At 58.1% G+C, this 16429-nt stretch overlaps 1 protein-coding gene across 1 annotated transcript in view; it reads left to right on the plus strand.

The window, feature by feature from the left end:
• The window catches only part of RALGPS1 (Ral GEF with PH domain and SH3 binding motif 1), a 261882-nt gene that overhangs the window by 232011 nt on the left and 13442 nt on the right, over positions 1-16429 (plus strand). The window contains exons 13-16 of the mRNA XM_019641574.1: positions 1261-1418; positions 3274-3325; positions 13218-13298; positions 14675-14780. Coding sequence (XP_019497119.1) covers positions 1261-1418; positions 3274-3325; positions 13218-13298; positions 14675-14780 — 397 coding nt within the window. The remainder of the gene's footprint in view (positions 1-1260; positions 1419-3273; positions 3326-13217; positions 13299-14674; positions 14781-16429) is intronic.

Raw genomic sequence — 16429 nt, forward strand, 5'->3', positions numbered from 1 at the left:
AGTCTAATCGCTGGTGGGGGTGTCACTGGTGAGGGGTGTTGCAGGTGGGGGTATCGCTGGTGGGGGTGTCACTGGTGGGGGGTGTTGCAGGTGGGGGTATCGCTGATGGGGGTTATTGCAGGTGGGGGTGTCACTGCTGGGGGTGTCACTGGTGGGGGGCTCGCTGGTGGGGGCTATCACTGGCTCAGTAGCTGATGGAGGATGCATGCAGGGAAGGGCAGGGAAGCAATGGTGGACTCCTTGCATAATTTGCCCAGCTCGGTGAGTGCCTCCCTTGTGAAAATCCCAGAGTCCAGAGGGCACTGTGACTGTCATCCAGGGCAGCTCTAGGTGTCTTCATAGCACCTGCCAGTGAGTCTCTGCTCGCCAGTTGCTAGAGAGCCTATAGAACAGTGAGCCTGCCACCACGTCACCCGGCCCTGTGGGGCTGACAGCGAGGGGACATGTGTGGTCCTTGGTATGGTCAGGGGCAGCCATGCCTGTGTCCCCAGGGTGTTGGACACAGGCTCCTGAGCAGTTGCATCCATCCCTCCCTCCCTCCCTTGTTCCTTCCTGCCTTCTTCCCATCTCCCCTCCTCACTCACTCACTCACTCACTCCCCTCTTCCTTCCTTTCTTCCTCCCTCCCTCCCTCCCTCCTTTCCTCTAAGACACAAGCTTCAGCCAGCCCCGGTTGGCCCTGGAGTCACTCGCAGGCTAGAGGAGAAAGTGACTGCTCGCTGAGTGTTCAGGGCTTACTCTGTGCTATATACTCTGCTGCGTAGCTGTCAAGCATTACCTCACTGAGCCCCCTGCAGGCCTCCGAGGTAGGTGCTGTCTTAGATGCATTGTAAGAATGAGTCCAACGAGGTTGAACGGGCTGAAGTACCTTGCAGTGGTGAGTAAGGTTGGAGTACGGGTTTGGACCAGGTGTGTGTGACTGCAGAACCAGCCATGACCCAGGGTCACTCTCCGTCACTGGTGTGCCCCGTCGCTGATGAGCACCACCCACTCACTTGAGCCTCATAATCATCCTGGGAGACAGGCAGGGCAAGTATTGTTAGTCCCCATCTGACACATGGAGAAACTGAGGTTCAGAAAAAGGAGGTAACTTGCCCAAGGTCATGCCATGAGGTAGGGCAGAGGCCGGACTTGTACCCTGGTTCTGGGTGGAGGTCTTCTTCCCACAGGTGTGCCATCTGCTCAGGACCCCGGGGCAGGTGTAACCACTGTTACTCCGTAGATAAGGAGCTTGCCTTCTTTCTTCCTTTCCATTTTCCAGTATGATGTGTCAGTTGAGTGTAGTTGAGAGTAAAAGTGCGACATTCCCATCGGAGAAAGCGAGGCACCTGCTGGACGACAGTGTCCTAGAGTCTCGCAGCCCCCGCAGGGGCCTCGCCCTCACCTCCTCCTCTGCCGTCACCAATGGACTCTCCCTAGGTAAGCGTCCCGGCCTGCACACCGCAGCGGGGCCGCAGCGGCGTGTGCTCGTGTCTGTCTGTCGCTGTGCAGTGCCCCGTGGCCCCTCGCCCCTGCAGGAGGTGCCGGAGCCTTGGCTTCCTGGCTTCCAGAGCTTCACGGAGTGCCCTAGGTGTGTCCTTGTGCTGCGGGCGGCCCTGAGCCCTGAGCATGGCCAGCAAGTGGAAGGAGCAGCCAGAGGCCTGCCTGAGACCCGCCGTTGTTGGCAGCTGTCAATCAAAGCCAGACTGCCGCCTCAGTGGGGCTTCTGTCCCTGGGGAGCCACAGGCCCCAGCGTGCAGCGCAGAGGTGGGGAAGCTGCCTGAGGACAGCAGCTGGGGGGCCACCGGGCTCTCGTGTGTGTACTTGTCTTCACGCTGAGGAGTCAGAGCTCGAGAGGATGAAAAAGTGATCTTCAGGGATGAAATTGCATGTCTGCGCTTCTGCCAGAAATGTGCTCATGGCAACGGGAGGGACAGAAAACTGAGCTGCAGAGCCGGGAGGGGCGAGGTCGAAGTCAGAGCTGAGCAGTGCTGAGCTCCGGTCTCAGATCCGTCCCTCCACGGTGCCCAGGTCCCCTGTCATACTGCCATCAGACATGGGCATTCTCTGCTGGCCATGCCCTGTCCGCGTGCCTGTGCTTCTGTAGTCCTTGTGTCTGTGTGTCTGTCTGCTTCCCGTAACAGGGAGCCCTCCTGGGGCTGGTGGCAGCCTAGACAGTTGCCAGGCTGGGGGTTCAGTCTGGTGAGGCGTGTAAGGTGGAGGGAGGGCCCACGAGCTTGGGGACAGGAAACATGGGCAAGGATCTCGCGTCCCACGTCCCTGTGAGATGAGGCCAGTCTCTGAGGCAGTACCGCTCCAAGAGGCAGCTCTGTCCTGCCCCAGAAGTCTGTGATAAGCAAGGTTCATGTCTGATTTTTCTGTCTTGGGAAGAGGTCATCCTATTGGAACCTCGTCTGGGGCGTACCACAGCATGGTTCAGAGGTACGCCTTGGGAGAAGCGTTCTGGGGGCGATATGTCGGGGAAAGGCTGGTTAAACCAGGGGAGCAGGCCTCTTCTCAGAGAGGCTGATACGCTGAGGGCATTAGGGTCACCGTGTGCATGTGCCCTGTTTGGAGCTGCACTGGTCCTCTCGATCCTGTGACTCCCACGGGGGCAAGACCTCTTCCTTCCCCCTTTCCCACTGCCCAACCCTGGTGCCAGCAGGCAGCCCAGGGATAGAGCACCGACCCAAAGAGCACGCAGGCACTGAGCAGTGTGAAGTGACAGGAGGGAACCTCTGTGCTGCCCATGTGGCCAGAGGCAGCCTGAGGGGAGGGCCGCGCCTCTCCCTGTGTGCACACTGGGCCCGCCCTCGCGCTGTGCCTAATGCTGGCCGCTGCTCTGTGACCAGTGCCTGCTGAAGCCCCGACCCTTGAGGAGGTGCTCATTTGGATTCTGTTCTCGCCAGGTGAGCTTGTTCTAGCACTGGCTTTACTCGGGCCCGAAGGGAGGCAGCGGCGAGCCACCAGGCCAACACAGAGAACTAAGGACCCAGACCCCAGCGGGCCTCAGGCAGGCAGCTGCAGCCTCCCGGGAGGCAGTGGGAAGGGAGTAGAGGACCCACCCGGGAACAGTGGGATGGATGGTTCTTTCAGCCCTCCCAGAGCAGAGAGGCAGAAATAGAAGCAGCAAAAACCTGGTTGCAGTGCCACCCACAGGGTCAGGAAGCTGTCTGTCCGGCCCTTCCGTGGAGCTCAGGGACCCAGGCCGAGTGAGCCAGGAGGACAGGCCCCTCTGCGGCTGGCCCCTCTGGGGTGAGGCTGCCGTGCTCATTGACCTGTGTTCCTTTTCCAGGCAGTAGTGAGAGCTCAGAGTTTAGTGAAGACATGTCTTCAGGGCTGGAAAGGTGAGTGTGGCCTCAGCTCAGCCTCCCTGCCAGGGGAGGTGCTCAGGGCCCCAGGGAGGTGCAGACAGTTCCAGGCAGGGACCGGCCCCCCAGCCTCACCCGCTGGCCCAGCCTGATGAGGCTGCTCTGTGGCTCTTCTGGTGGCTGGGCCCAGGGGGCAGGACAGACTGGGGGGATGAGATGGGGGAGCCCAGCCCCATGCCTGAGCAGCCTACTCATCATCTGGTCCTGAGCCAGCCCATGAGCCCAAGGCCAGTACCTCTGCCTCAGGCTGAGCTGCCGAGGAGGCCTGGGAGCAGATTTGATCTGAAATGTGGATTTTTGAAACCAAAAGCCTGAGAATGAGCCTCGTCTGCAGATAGGCACGTGGCTCCGCCTGGTGGGTTCTGAGAGTATTGCACCCGCATGGCCTCAGGCCTTGGGCTGACACCCAGCCTGCTGGGCACTGGTGATGGTAGAGCAGATCCCTCAGGCCAGGGCTTGGCTCCCTGCAGGGAGTTATCTGCCCCGGGAATTGGGCCTCCTGCTCAGGGATTCAACCACAGCACCTACTCCACATACTGATGCTTTCTCTGTGCCAGGCACCAGGTGGGCTCTGGGAAGACAGGGACTCTGTGATGGGGAGCGCCCACAGTCACGGTGCCGCCAAAGGTGAAAGGCATTATGGCGACTCTGAGAAATCCAGTGACATAGGGTGTCTCGAGAGGCAGGTGTGCTCCATCCTCCAGAGTGGCCCCTCCACAAGCGTGTGGAGCCTATGTGTACAGACAGACACACACATGCACACGTTCATGTCTGCAAACACACGGCCTCTCACACACACATGGGTGTACATACTCACACGTGAATGCAAATACCTCTCACACATGCGTGCACACACATACGTCTCACACATACATGTGTGGGCACACACACACACACACACACACACACACACCCTCTGGTGCTGAAGTCCCCTCCCTCGTCAGTCCCCATAATCATAAAATGGCCAGAGAGGAGGTGAATCCCTCCCAGCATCCCCGCAGGCAGAGGGACTGAACATGCTAATAAGTGTCCTTGTTGAGCATGGCCTGTCTGCCAGCCACTGTCCTGGTCCCACTGAACCCTCAGCGCTCCTGCACAGAGATTATTCATAGTGTCCCCATTCTGTGCATGTGAACAGCAAGGCTCAGAGAGGTGAAGTGACCTGTCCCGCTTCACACTCCTCTGCTGAGGCAGAGGTGCCCCAAATCCACACCTTCCCGACCATCGCACCCACCTCTGCATCACCGTGCTCCAGGCCCCATCTAGAGGGCACTGGCCCCACATCGACCAGTCAATCTGTCTGTCCTTGAAACCCTAGATGGAGGGCAGAAAATGGGGAGCAATAATGTCATGGGCCCTCAAGGCCCTTCCCTCTGTCCCAACTCCAAGACTCCTAGAGGGGCATTTGTTCTCATTTGGGGAGCTCAGGCAGGTGGGTCCCACTGCCCTTGCTCAGGGGCCACTCAGCAGTGGGATGAGAACCAGGCAGGCACTGGCGGCAGACTCCAGATCTGATGAGTACATATGACTTTTCTCAGCACCAATCAGGGGACTCCTGGGTGCACGCCCGCATCCCTCCTGGCCACAGGCCGATGCGGGGACGCTGAGTGGGAAAGGCAGGCACAGTGCCAAGATCCTGAGTATCACCCAGACCTGGACCTGTTGGTTAGCTCCTTCCTTCCTCCCTCCCTCCCTTCCTCCGTCTTTCCTTCCCACCCTTTCTTCCTTCCTTCATTTATTCATTCATTCATTCACTCATACATTCATTCAGTAGGCATTTATTAAGCAACTGCACCACGCTAGTCACGGAGGGCAGCAGAGACAGTTCCTGCTAAGCACCCACGAGCTACCAGGAAGGAAGACAGAGAATTTCTGACCCAGAGAGACATGTTGTACTTGTTCAGTGGGGAATGCTGCAAGATACAGCATTTCTCTTTTCTCTCTTTCACTTAGAATGTAGCATTAGATTTACCATCCATCCAAATGTCTGTCCTAGGTGCTTTGGGGGTGAGGCTGGTCTTGCGGCTGGGTCACCTGTGCAGGCCCAGCTCTACCCCAAGCAGCCTTCAGGACAGTCCTGCAGGGAGAATGCCCTGTTTCTCATTCTCTTGGGACCTGGCACCTGTTCCAGCCCCTCCTTGTTGAGGGTAGCAGGAGACAACCTGCTTTGGAAGGTGCCTGTGGGGCCAGGATATCCTCTCTCGCCACTTTGGAGACCCAAGGCAGTCCTGACGATCAACGACAGCTGCCTTTTGGCCTCCAGCTCTGGTGGCCCAGCCGCCAGCCTCGATTTCCATCCCGCACTAGCCTCTTTTCATGCCCCCCAGAAAGAATTCACGCCCTCAAAAGCACGTGAGCATTCTAGACTTTTCTAGAGGGGGTGATTAACCTCACACCCTCTGAAATCTTTGTTATATGTTCTTTTCTCTCATGGTCCAGTGACCACCGTTCAGGTTGCCACTCGGGCCTCCCTTATTCCTAACCTTAGCCCACCCAGTGCTCAACCCCACTGGGTCCCCCCGCCACCCCGGCCTCCCCCAGGTCACATTGCTCCTGCCCTGTAAAGGGGAGCAGATTCCCTCTTCCCCGGAAGCCCAGGCATCCCCCCAGCATCTGTCCCGAAAGAGCCTGCAAAGCACTTTCAGCAAAGTGAGACTCTCTCTCAGAGACCCGACCGGCTGTTCCTGGCAGACACCGCTCTCTGCGTCTTCATACCTGCAGAGCCAAGGGAGCAGGAGGGGTCTGGGCCACACCCAGAGGCCAGGCTGGGGTGGGGGCAGCACCTTGCCCCACAGCCCTGAAGCTTAGGGACCACAGCCTGTAACTGACTCGCCCACCCATCCCCCGGCCCTGGTGACAGGTTTGGCCCAGGCCAGGAGGAGAAGTGGAGCCAGATTCCAACATGAAGGGCGGGGAGGCCCCAGGCCGATGGCCCTGCCACAGGCACACACCTTTCCGTTGGCTCGAGGGCACCTCTGCATCACTCTTTCTGCCACTGTGAACAGGCGGGCAGGAGGGTTCCCGTTGTTCGGCCAAGGCTGGCAAGTTTGTCTTCCCCGAGTTTATACGCACGGACATTTCAGCCCGGAGGCCCAAAGGCGATCCTTGAGCGGCAGCTAGAGTTCAGGCTGCGTCCAGTGCTTCTTGAAGTGGCTGTCCTTAAAGAGTGCCCACGTGGGAGCCCACAGAACCCCCTGGGACCTGCTGTGCTGCTCTCTGTGGGGTGGGTCAGGCGGAGAGGTGGCACAGCCACCAACCCCTGTTCTTGCTGGGACTATGGAATGAGGGTTCGGGGAACAAAGGGGACCTTTTGCTGTTCTCGTCCTCCCGTCCCCTCATTCAGCTTAGCCTCAGCAAGGTCATAGGGCTTGTGCGCTGGGGAGAGGGGATGTTGGTGGCTGCACCCAGGGAGGCACTGGTCATTTCTCAGCCCCCTGAGCTGCCCTAAAGGATGAGGACAGAGTGGTGGTCCTGGGTCAAAGCCTCAGGAGCCAGAGGCCAGAGTCACTGGGGAGGGGGGATGGGCCCCTTCGCTCTTAAGACACTTCTTATGTCCCCAACTGCCTCAGTGTCCTGGGAGTGGGGACAAAGACAGAAGGAGAGACCTGTGTCACACTCCCATTTTCCCAGGGAGGGGAGGAAGGTGGCCCTGGAAAGGCGTTGTCCACATGGACTTAGTAACTGGAAAGTAGGGACTGTGGACGCTGCACCAGGCTGACCTCAAGCAAACCTCAGGCCTCGCAGAAACGAAAGGGGAAGAGGCTGCTTTAGCCAGACCCGTCCGTGAGGCCGCAGGTGCTGCTTTATGCCTGATTTGGCTCTGAAAATGAGAACAAGAATATCAGCCTAAGAGTCCGATTTTTAAGTGACATTTTTTAAAAGGAACAAAAGATGCTAGAGATATACGTAGGCACGAAAATACATAATGTCATTCTCCTGGGTTATCTTGAGTTATAGGGTTATGGAGTGACTTTCTTCCTTTATTTTTGTCTGTATTCCCCAAAATTTTCACAGTGGATGAGTGTTTCTTTTACACCCAGAAAAAAAAAGTGACATTTAACTTTTTTAAAGAAGATATAATAAAAAATGTTTACTGATCAGTTTTTAAGAGGTGAAATATGAGAGTATGTCATGAAGTTTGTTACAGAGGCTCATGAAGAAGACGTGTCGCACACAGTGGGGTGTCCAGCAGGGGGACCAAATCAGGCTGCGGGTTCAGGGGTGGCTCCTGGTACAGGCGACGGTTAAGCAGAAGCCCCAGGACATTTGGTGAAGAAACCACAGAGGGCCCTTGGGGATCCTGGACCTGAGGAGGCTGTGAGGCCTGAGCCGGGTGGCAGAGGTGGCCCAGGGATGCTTGGTGTCTCTCATAAGTCACCGCACGACAGGTGGGCTCCAGGGTGTGTGCTGGTCCCTGAAGTTCGTAGTGTGTCTCTAAAGTGCAGGGCCACGGCCTGGCTCCCGGACGCGGCCACTGGTGCTGGGAGGGGCCGCAGTCAGGACTTACTGTCTCAGTGACCTTGGGCATGTCTTTCAGCCTCCCTGAGCCTCGGGTCCCTTGATGCTACAGTGAGGACGCGCACGGGAAATACTTAGCAAATCCGTGGAGTGGCTACATTTGGGGAACTTAGGGATTTTTATGAGTTTCATGTTGTAGGTACCTCTTGCCAGCAAGCAAGTGACCCAGGGGTCTAAAGCTGGGTGGAGTGAAGAGAAAATTCCCCAGATGGCAGTTCAGTCTTCATGGGATGGATGGACTACAGTGAAGGCAAGTGTTCGCTAGCCCCAGCTGGACTCCAGGATGCGGAGAACTGTGGGGAAGGCCCCGTAAGGGGAGGCTGCCGACAGTCAGCCCTGCAGGTGCTCTAGGGTGTCGAGGAGGTGGGGTGATGCAGTTTCTTCCTGTGTGAGGTTTACTTAGCTGGTGGAATCTTCAACATCCTTAGGGAGACCCCAGGACGGTAGAGTCGTGGCAGCAGAGCCCCAAGCCTGCTACCCTGAAATCAGTTTTTAATGGCACTCTTTTGCTCCCTTCAGAAGAGCAGAGAGCTCTGGCAGATGCTCCAGGTTTGCCAGGTTACAGGGGGACATCTTGAGCCCCAAACTCGGCAGCGTTTTGGGAGTGGGGTGAAGCTCTGGAGGCGATCGCGGGGCTGAGAGGTCTACTTTGCCTGAAGTGCAACTGTGGGAGTGTGCTTTCAGGGTGGCTCTCACAGAGGTCCTCGCCCCCAAGCCTGCCCTTCAGCTGAGGGCCAGGAATCCCCTAGGCCCCTATCCCTCATCTGTCACCCTGCAGTCTGGTTTCCTCAGGCCTGTCCAGCTCGGGTCCGCCATTCTCTGCCGTGGGTGGCAGCCCAGCTGCACCACGTGCCAAGCTTCTGCTTCTGGTTCCCCTCGTAGATCCCATCTCTTGCCCTGCTCTCAGCAGCAGACACTGAAGTCTGGCAAGCGAGGCTCCACCCAGGAGCTTGGGCCCCTTTGAGAGAGAACAGTGGGCGACGATACCGGGGCCTTTTGCTTGGCCCTGTCCTGGGGCCCCAGCTGGGGGCTGGGCCCTGTCTCACCTGCTGCGGCTTTATAAGAAATCTCTGCCACAGCCTCCCTGGCCAGTCCCTCCAACCTCCCGAGTCAGGTCCTAGGAAGCGGGCAGGACTCTCCTGTCTCATGTCGATCCTCTGTGCTTATCTGCTGGACTCCCCTCTCTCCCTGCAGACCAGACTTCTAGACTCCACAGCTCACAGAGGGGAAGATAGAAACCACACAGCTCCCAAGTTTATGTGTTACACCTTCACCCAGCCACAGGGCCTGACCCTCAGATATGGTTCCTAATGGCCAGGAGAGAAATCTGATTGGCCCGGCTCGGATCAGGTGTTGTTCTGTCCACTCAGCCGAACATGCAGGACAAAGATGGCTTCTAGGGACTCGCTCAGTGGATCAGGGACAATGCCCAGAGCAGAGTGAGTGACTCACAGGCAGTGAAAGTCCTTTCACCAGCACTGCTGGAGCACGTCCCAGGGCCCAGCAGAGCTCAGGGTGGCAGCTTCTCGCTGCAGATGAGGGTGAGTCACCAAGACCAAGCCCTGGCCTGATGGGATGGCATCCCTTCCAGGGTTTACTGGTGCAGCACAGCCTCGCCTGGATCCTGCCACAGGTTGGCTCCCACCAGGGGCTCTGTGCACTTGAGATAGAAGAATGGGGGGGGGGTCCTGTTTCTGCTAAGACAAGATTACTGAGGCCTCAGTGTGGTTTATATCCAAGACGTCTCCCTGTTCCCCAGCCTCCTAGACCAGTAACAGGGACTCATGGTGAAATTATGAAATTTAACCCCCCAGATCCCTGCCACCTAATGTTTACCTCGGAAACTCTCAAGGGGGAGGTGCCTTTCAGACCTGACTTGGCTAGTCTGAATTCCCACGATGCTGTTGGCCCAAGGACCCTGGCTGCTTCCCCCTCAACAGCAGTACCCATTTCTAATGCTGTGACCTTGGGCAAGTGACTCCACCTCTCCAGGCCTCACATTCCTTATCAGTAAAGGGACTATAACAATAGTGCTGGCCTCACAGTATTGTCTGATTAAATGAGAGAATGAATGAATACTGCTTAACACATTACCTGGCACCCGTCGTCCCCTTCATCACCATCACCCACCATCCCATCACCCCATCATCCTGCCACCATCATCCCCTCATCTTGCACAGCCTTTGAGACTGAGGTGTTCCACTTGGCTGCCAGCCTACATCATCCCCAGACCAGATTCCCACGAGGAGGGTTGCCTGCTGCAGCCCCTCTTTATGCCACCCCCAAGATCCACCCCTGGGAAAGAATAGTAAAACGGCCTTCCTGGGATACATCCTGTTCAGCCACTTGTTCCCAGCATGATGCTGGAAGGGTGCCTGTGGCTCTGGAGTGGGACCCCCCATGTTAGATCAAGCCCATGATTTCTGGAGTCAGATACCGCTGCCCATTCATCCTGCATTTTCTGGCCCCGAACATTCGAATAGCGAATCTTCTCAAAGCAGGGACATGATCTGGCCCTGGTGGCCGAAGACCCTGGCTCCTCTGTGCTGGAGCCAGTCTGCCTGGGCCCAGCCGGAGCCACCCCACTGTAACACCCTCCTCTAGGCCTGCAGCAGTCACCCTGGGAGGAAGGATGGCCGCCACAGCCCTGACTCTGTTCTCCTAAAAGCTGGCCTCGGGGAAAATCACCATTATACTGCCCTTCCAGGCCAGGGTCACTCCCCCGGGCTGCAGGGGAGCCAGCTCTGACTTCCCTACCTGGGGCAGCCTGACTGACATGGGCCCTCCGCTCACACGTGAAAGCCACCCTCCCTTCGTGAGCACTTGCGTCTCCATCCCTAATGGCAGGCCCCTGGGGTGGGACAAGTGGCTTCACCTCCTTGAGCCTCAGTTTCCTCTTCTAAGACTGGGTGAGAACGGTACCCCCTCACAGGGTTGGGAGGGGCGGTGTGTGAAGGTGCTTAGTTGTCTCAGAGTCAGCACTCGGTAAACGGCAGCTGCTCTTAGCGCCAGGCAGCCACAGCCAGCAGAACCCTCCCTGGTGCCTCTGGGAAGAATGCTGGGAAGGCCCCCACACGGAGCTGCCCCCAAACCTGGGCCCAGTGCCCATGGCAGACTCTGCCACCCGGGACACCTCAGCCAGTCCCCACCCCAACAGGGGTGGGAGGAGCTTGGGCTACAGAGTCAGGCAGACCTGGGTTCCAATCCTGGCTAACCAGGCTCACACCTCATTGAAGTGTCCACATGAGCCTCAGTTTCCCCATTCTGAGGAGGATAATGGTGCTTGAACAAAGCTCCCACAGGAGAATGAGTGTGTGGCCTGGCGCACAGGAGCACTCGCTAACTAGTGACCCCTCCATGAGCCCAGCCTCCCGGCACCCCCCAGCCCAGTGCCCTTGGGAGCACCTCCTCCAGGAAGAACGTGAGGAAAGACTGCATGAAAGGCGAGGCGAGTAGGACGCTGACTCAGGGCTCTCCAGCAACACGTCAGTGCTGCCCAACATCTGCTAAGTGGGCAGCCAGGGGCTGTTGCCACGAAGCGGGGGAAGGACGAAGAGAAGGCAGCAGCACCCGCCATGTCGCCCGGTCTGAGGAACTGCTGTCATTGCCAACCGTCCACTATCCTCACACGCTTTCCTGGGGTCCCGGGGAAAGGAGACCCATGAGAAGAGAGGTGGGCAGAGGCCAGAGGATCCAGAGCTGGGAGGGAGGCGCCATGCCCAGCTCCACCCCTGAGGCAGCTTGGAGCAGGAATCTAATCAACGCGGCGGCCCTCACCGTAGGAAAGCTCGCTGTCCGCCCCAGCGCCGACTCGTGAGAAGTCCCTGGGTATGGCTGGGAGGAAAGCAACCCTGTTAATGAGCCCTCCAAGTTGACTGCTTAAGCACCGGGTTGCGACATGTCGTGGCATCACATCCAGTTGTGAGGTGTGCGACAGGCGTTGCCAGTCGTGGTGAAGTTGCTGAAGCTTTTCATAAATTAGAGCAGGTTCATCGCTACCTATAGAGCATGCTGTTCACTGAGTGCCTTGCAAGCCTTTCCGGATTGAAGAGAGGGAGGAGGCAGTCGGCCTGTAGGCTGGGAGCTGAGTGTGCCAGGGCCCCGTCTGTGCCACAGCTCCTGGTGGGGTGGGTGGGCTCAGCCTGGGACCATCACCTGCCAGGTGTGGTGGGGAAAGGACCAAGACCCATTACATTTGAGGACTCGGGGGGCCAAGCACATGCTGCGGTGGGGTCCCAGAGCACTTGACCTAGATGACTGTCAGACTCCCACCAGTCCTGAACTTGGGCCCCTGGACGGCGGACCCAAGATGGGCATCCAGAACCGTCCCTTCCTGAGTGGAGGATGGAGGGGCAGAGAGCAACACAGCCCCTCACCGAGGAGCCTGAGCTCAGCTATACTGTGATGTACCTGCTCCAAGGAATGAGGATGTCCACACACCGGCCACAGGTGTCCAGGGCCGCCGAGCAATATGCAGCCACGAGGACTGGCAGTGGAGAACAGAGGGGACATGTGGAGAGGAAACCTGGACCTCGTCGGACTTTGTAAATTGGGTTGCATCCTTGTTTGGCCAATGGGCAAGGAAGGCTGAAGCCCAGGGACAGACCATGCTGCAGGGGCGGGGAGAAGGCTGAGGACCAAGTGGACACAGGACGTCATTCTGCTAAGAGACGGAAGGGTAATGAGGGGGAGCCTCCCCCCAAATAGGTTAAGTTTCCTGCTGACCCTGGAAGCAGCACCTCCCCCTGGAAAGGCTCACTGCTGGTGACTTCGGGTGAGAGAGAAGCCAGCCGGGCAGCCCACGGACAGATCCTGAAGCACGAACTCTTGGACAGAGCAGGTCACAGAGCAGGTTGGCAGGGGACCGGTGGAGAGGATGGAGCAAGCAGGAGTTCGGTTGTGCCTAGTGAATGGCACTGCTGCCCGTGCCCCTGGCTCGACGTGCAGGACGGCCCATAGTTCTGTGTCTGTTTGCACCTTCAGTTGGGTTTACCATGGAATATCCAGGCATTTTCTATTGAACAACTCAACCTGACACTGGAGTAAGTGTGCGTGCCTGGATTTTAGTCACCACCTTGCCACTAGAAGAACGGTGAACATTTAATTTTAAAAAGTTAAGGAAATAATTATCTGGAGACCTGGGCACTTGCCCGGATGGAGGCTTTGGGGCTGTTGGTTCACTGAGCTTGCAGCTTAGGTGTGCTGTCAGCGTGACTGAGGAGGCTGGGGGAAGAATGGGGCTGGCACTTCCTGAGCTAATGGCCACAGAGCCTGAGATGCTCTGCCCCCCTTCAGAGTGTCTGGTCTTTCTAGCCTGTTGCTAAAACTCACCTTTTTCCCTCTGAATCAGGGGACGGCTCTATGCCACGCTGGGGCCCAACTGGCGGGTTCCAGTTCGGAATTCTCCCAGAACCCGGAGCTGCGTCTACAGGTATTCATTCGTGTGTTCGTTTATTCAATAAATAAACTCTAAGGTGCTTGCTGGATGCGAAGCACTGCACCGGAGGCTGCGAATGACATGGGCATGGCCTCTGCCTCCGTCCACGAGGCCGCTGCTACAGGAGAGACAAAATCCTGGGTGCCGATGGTCTGGAGAGGCGGGGGAAGCAGGGAGCGCCTCCCTGGAGAAAAGACCGGAACAGTGATAGGAAAAGAAAGGGAGGGGAGGTGGAGGACTAATTAGAGCGCCCCCAGCCAGAGGGGACAGCCCATGGGGCCATGAGGCAGAAAGGGCAAGGGAACCGGGAATGAAGGAAGGTCAGTGTTGTAAACAATGAGAAAAGAGAGGGGTGTGAGATGAGGCAGAGAGGTAGGCAGAGGCAAGGATGGTGGCATCAGACAGCGGGAGGGGCTGGATGTGAGAGGGGAGGAGAGGAAGGGTGGGGGCGTGACCAGGTCACCCTGGCTGCGGTGTGGAGAGCACACAGACGAGAGCAAGAGGGGATGGTGTGAGGCCAGGGCAGAGCCGGGGCAGCCGTTCAAAGGAAGATCAAGTTCTGTCCTGAGGTGGGGGAGTGGGATGCCATGTTTATGACATGGGGTCAGGCATCCTTGGGATTGACTCGGTTGCAGGAGTGGAGAGCTGAGAGAAGAGAACCCCTCGGTTTCTGGCCCAGGCGGCCGGGTGGGTGATGGTGCCATTCGCTGGGCTGGGAGGCAGAGCCAGCTGGGGAAGGTGCCTGTCCAGTGAGCACGCGCTCCTGCACATGTGTGGCTGGAGCTTGAGAGAGAGGTCTGGGCTGATGCTGCACTTGGACGCCTTTACCTGTAGCCGAGGGTGACAAGGAACCCTGAGGAACAGCGCGTGGTAGCATGTGGGCCACCTGCTCCCACCTTCTCACGCCACCCCACCTCTCCCACTTCTTCGATGCTCCTCCAAGCCTCCTGCCAACACAGGAAGGAGGGGCTGCACTGGGCACAAGCTCCCCAAGTGGAGAGGAAACCCACAGGTGGGAGCCCAGGGGAGTGGCCACCGTAGGAAGAAGCCACCGCAGAGGTCAGGATAGGGTGGGGTGCTACTAGGGGCCTGGGTTACGGGAACTTGGTCACCAAGCCTAGAGCTTTGCAGAACTCAGAAAGATGGGGCAGGTGCAGCTCTCAGCTGTGGATGAGCCCGGGGCCACCTTCCTTCATGCTCTCTGCGGCCTCGGGGCCCTCCCCTCCCTGGCCTGGCCCCAGCATTGTTGAGTCCTCTGGCCTGTGGCAGCATCGTGGGCTTGGCAGTGGGGGACCCACGGGCCCCAGTGAGTGAGAGGGTGCCTGACCTCAGCTCCTCTAGGTGATGTCTGACCGGTGTTGTCCCCTTAGCCCCACTGGCCCGTGCATCTGTACACTGGGGAGCTCAGCAGCAGTGCCCACCATGGAGGGGCCTCTGAGAAGGAAAACTCTGCTCAAGGAAGGACGGAAGCCCGCGGTAAGTGCAGGCACCCCCTGTCCAGAGTGGGCTCCAGAGACCAGCCAACCAGGGCTCCAACCCTGACTGTGCCACTGAGTGGGCAGGGAACTCAGTTCCCACATCTGTAAACCGGGATAAAAGAGTGCCTGTGTCCTAGAGGACTTGGCCAGAACGTCACGTGGGGCAGTGTGCACAGTGAGCATGCAGTGAACAGGAGTGTGCCATTATCTTGAGGGCAAGTGGGAGGCGGGGCGCATACTGCCCCTGAGAAGGGCAGCACAGCCTGGGAGATTCCCAGCTTCAGACAACATCTTAAAGCAAGTCACAATAAGACAGGGGCAAGGAACCAGGAGGCCTTTCAGCCTCCACCACTAGGGCCCAGGTCACCCGTGCTGGACCCAGATGCCACTGGCGCCACCACCCCACCCGTGGCGGGGCCTCAGCCCCTTGCAGAAGCCTCTTTGCTGTTTCCATGGTGCGTCCACAGCAGCTGCCTGCAACGCTGCTTCCCCAGCAGCATCTGCTGGTGTCGGCCACGCCCCTCCTCTCCTGCCCTGGCCCCTGCTGGCCCCTGTCCACTGAACAGAGCCGCTTGGAGATGTCCACCAGGACGATGCCAGGGCCCTAGTCCCGAGGCTGCCTCCAGACAGTCCCGTGTCTTGAGGTGCTAGGTGGCTCATGGGTGAGGCGGACTCTTCCCCCAGCCCCGGGCCACACTCTGTCCTTGACCCAGAGTGTCTCAAAGCATCCTGTGACATAGGGCCTCATGTTTAGCCCCTTGTACAGACCTGCCTGTCTCTCTCCCCACCCAGAATCCAGGCCTCAGCCACTCTGAGGCCAGAGAAAGATGGTACCCTGAAAGCAGTGTTCTCCCAAATGCTGGTTGGCCCACTAGTGAGTGATGAAATCAATTCAGGGGGTCCTAACCCGTATTTTGGGGTAGAATAGAATAGAAAATGATGGAGTTCCAAAGCCAGGTGTTGTCTCATGAAGTTTCTTTCAACCTGACATACATACGCTTGTGTGTTGTGCACACCTGTGGGGATCGTCACAAAGGTGTGAGAGCCACCGCTTTCACGTTCTTGGCGACACAGCTCCACCCTGTGTGGGACAGGGGCCTTGGGGCTGTGACACCAAGCAGCCTGCTCTTGTACGCGCAGCCCTCTTCCTTCCAAGGAAGGGTGTTTGCTTCACCTGTGCAGAGCCAGAAGGCCCGCTGAAGTGATTTTCCCCAAACCAAGGAGCAAACCCCCTGAATGGGGCCGCCTGCCTGCACAGCTAGAGAAGCAGAGGCCCTGCCTGCAGCGCGGCGCTGTCGGTTTTCCCACTTCCAGCCATAAATGCTCCAGTGCGTAGCTGTTCAGTGTCCACCAGAGCACCCCATGGAAGACACCGTGGTTGTTCCAGGCTATGTCTTCCCACATCCATAGTCTAAAAATGTTTTTCCCAGGACATTCTTGGGCCCAGGTCACCTGAACACAATAACTATGCCCTGGCCCTGCCCTAGATGAGGTGAAGAAAGGAAGGGCTCTCTGAGTTCAGGAGCAGAGCAGGGAGCTAGGGCTTAGGGCGGATGAGCTCAGGCACTGAGGCGGCATCTCCCTTCGCTAGGTCCTGGGTGCAGGTGGCATTGAGGGGGCAGGGGCATCCTTCCACCCACGTGGCGG

Source organism: Hipposideros armiger, unplaced genomic scaffold, assembly GCF_001890085.2.
Source record: "Hipposideros armiger isolate ML-2016 unplaced genomic scaffold, ASM189008v1 scaffold_3, whole genome shotgun sequence".
Taxonomy (NCBI): Eukaryota; Metazoa; Chordata; class Mammalia; order Chiroptera; family Hipposideridae; genus Hipposideros; species Hipposideros armiger.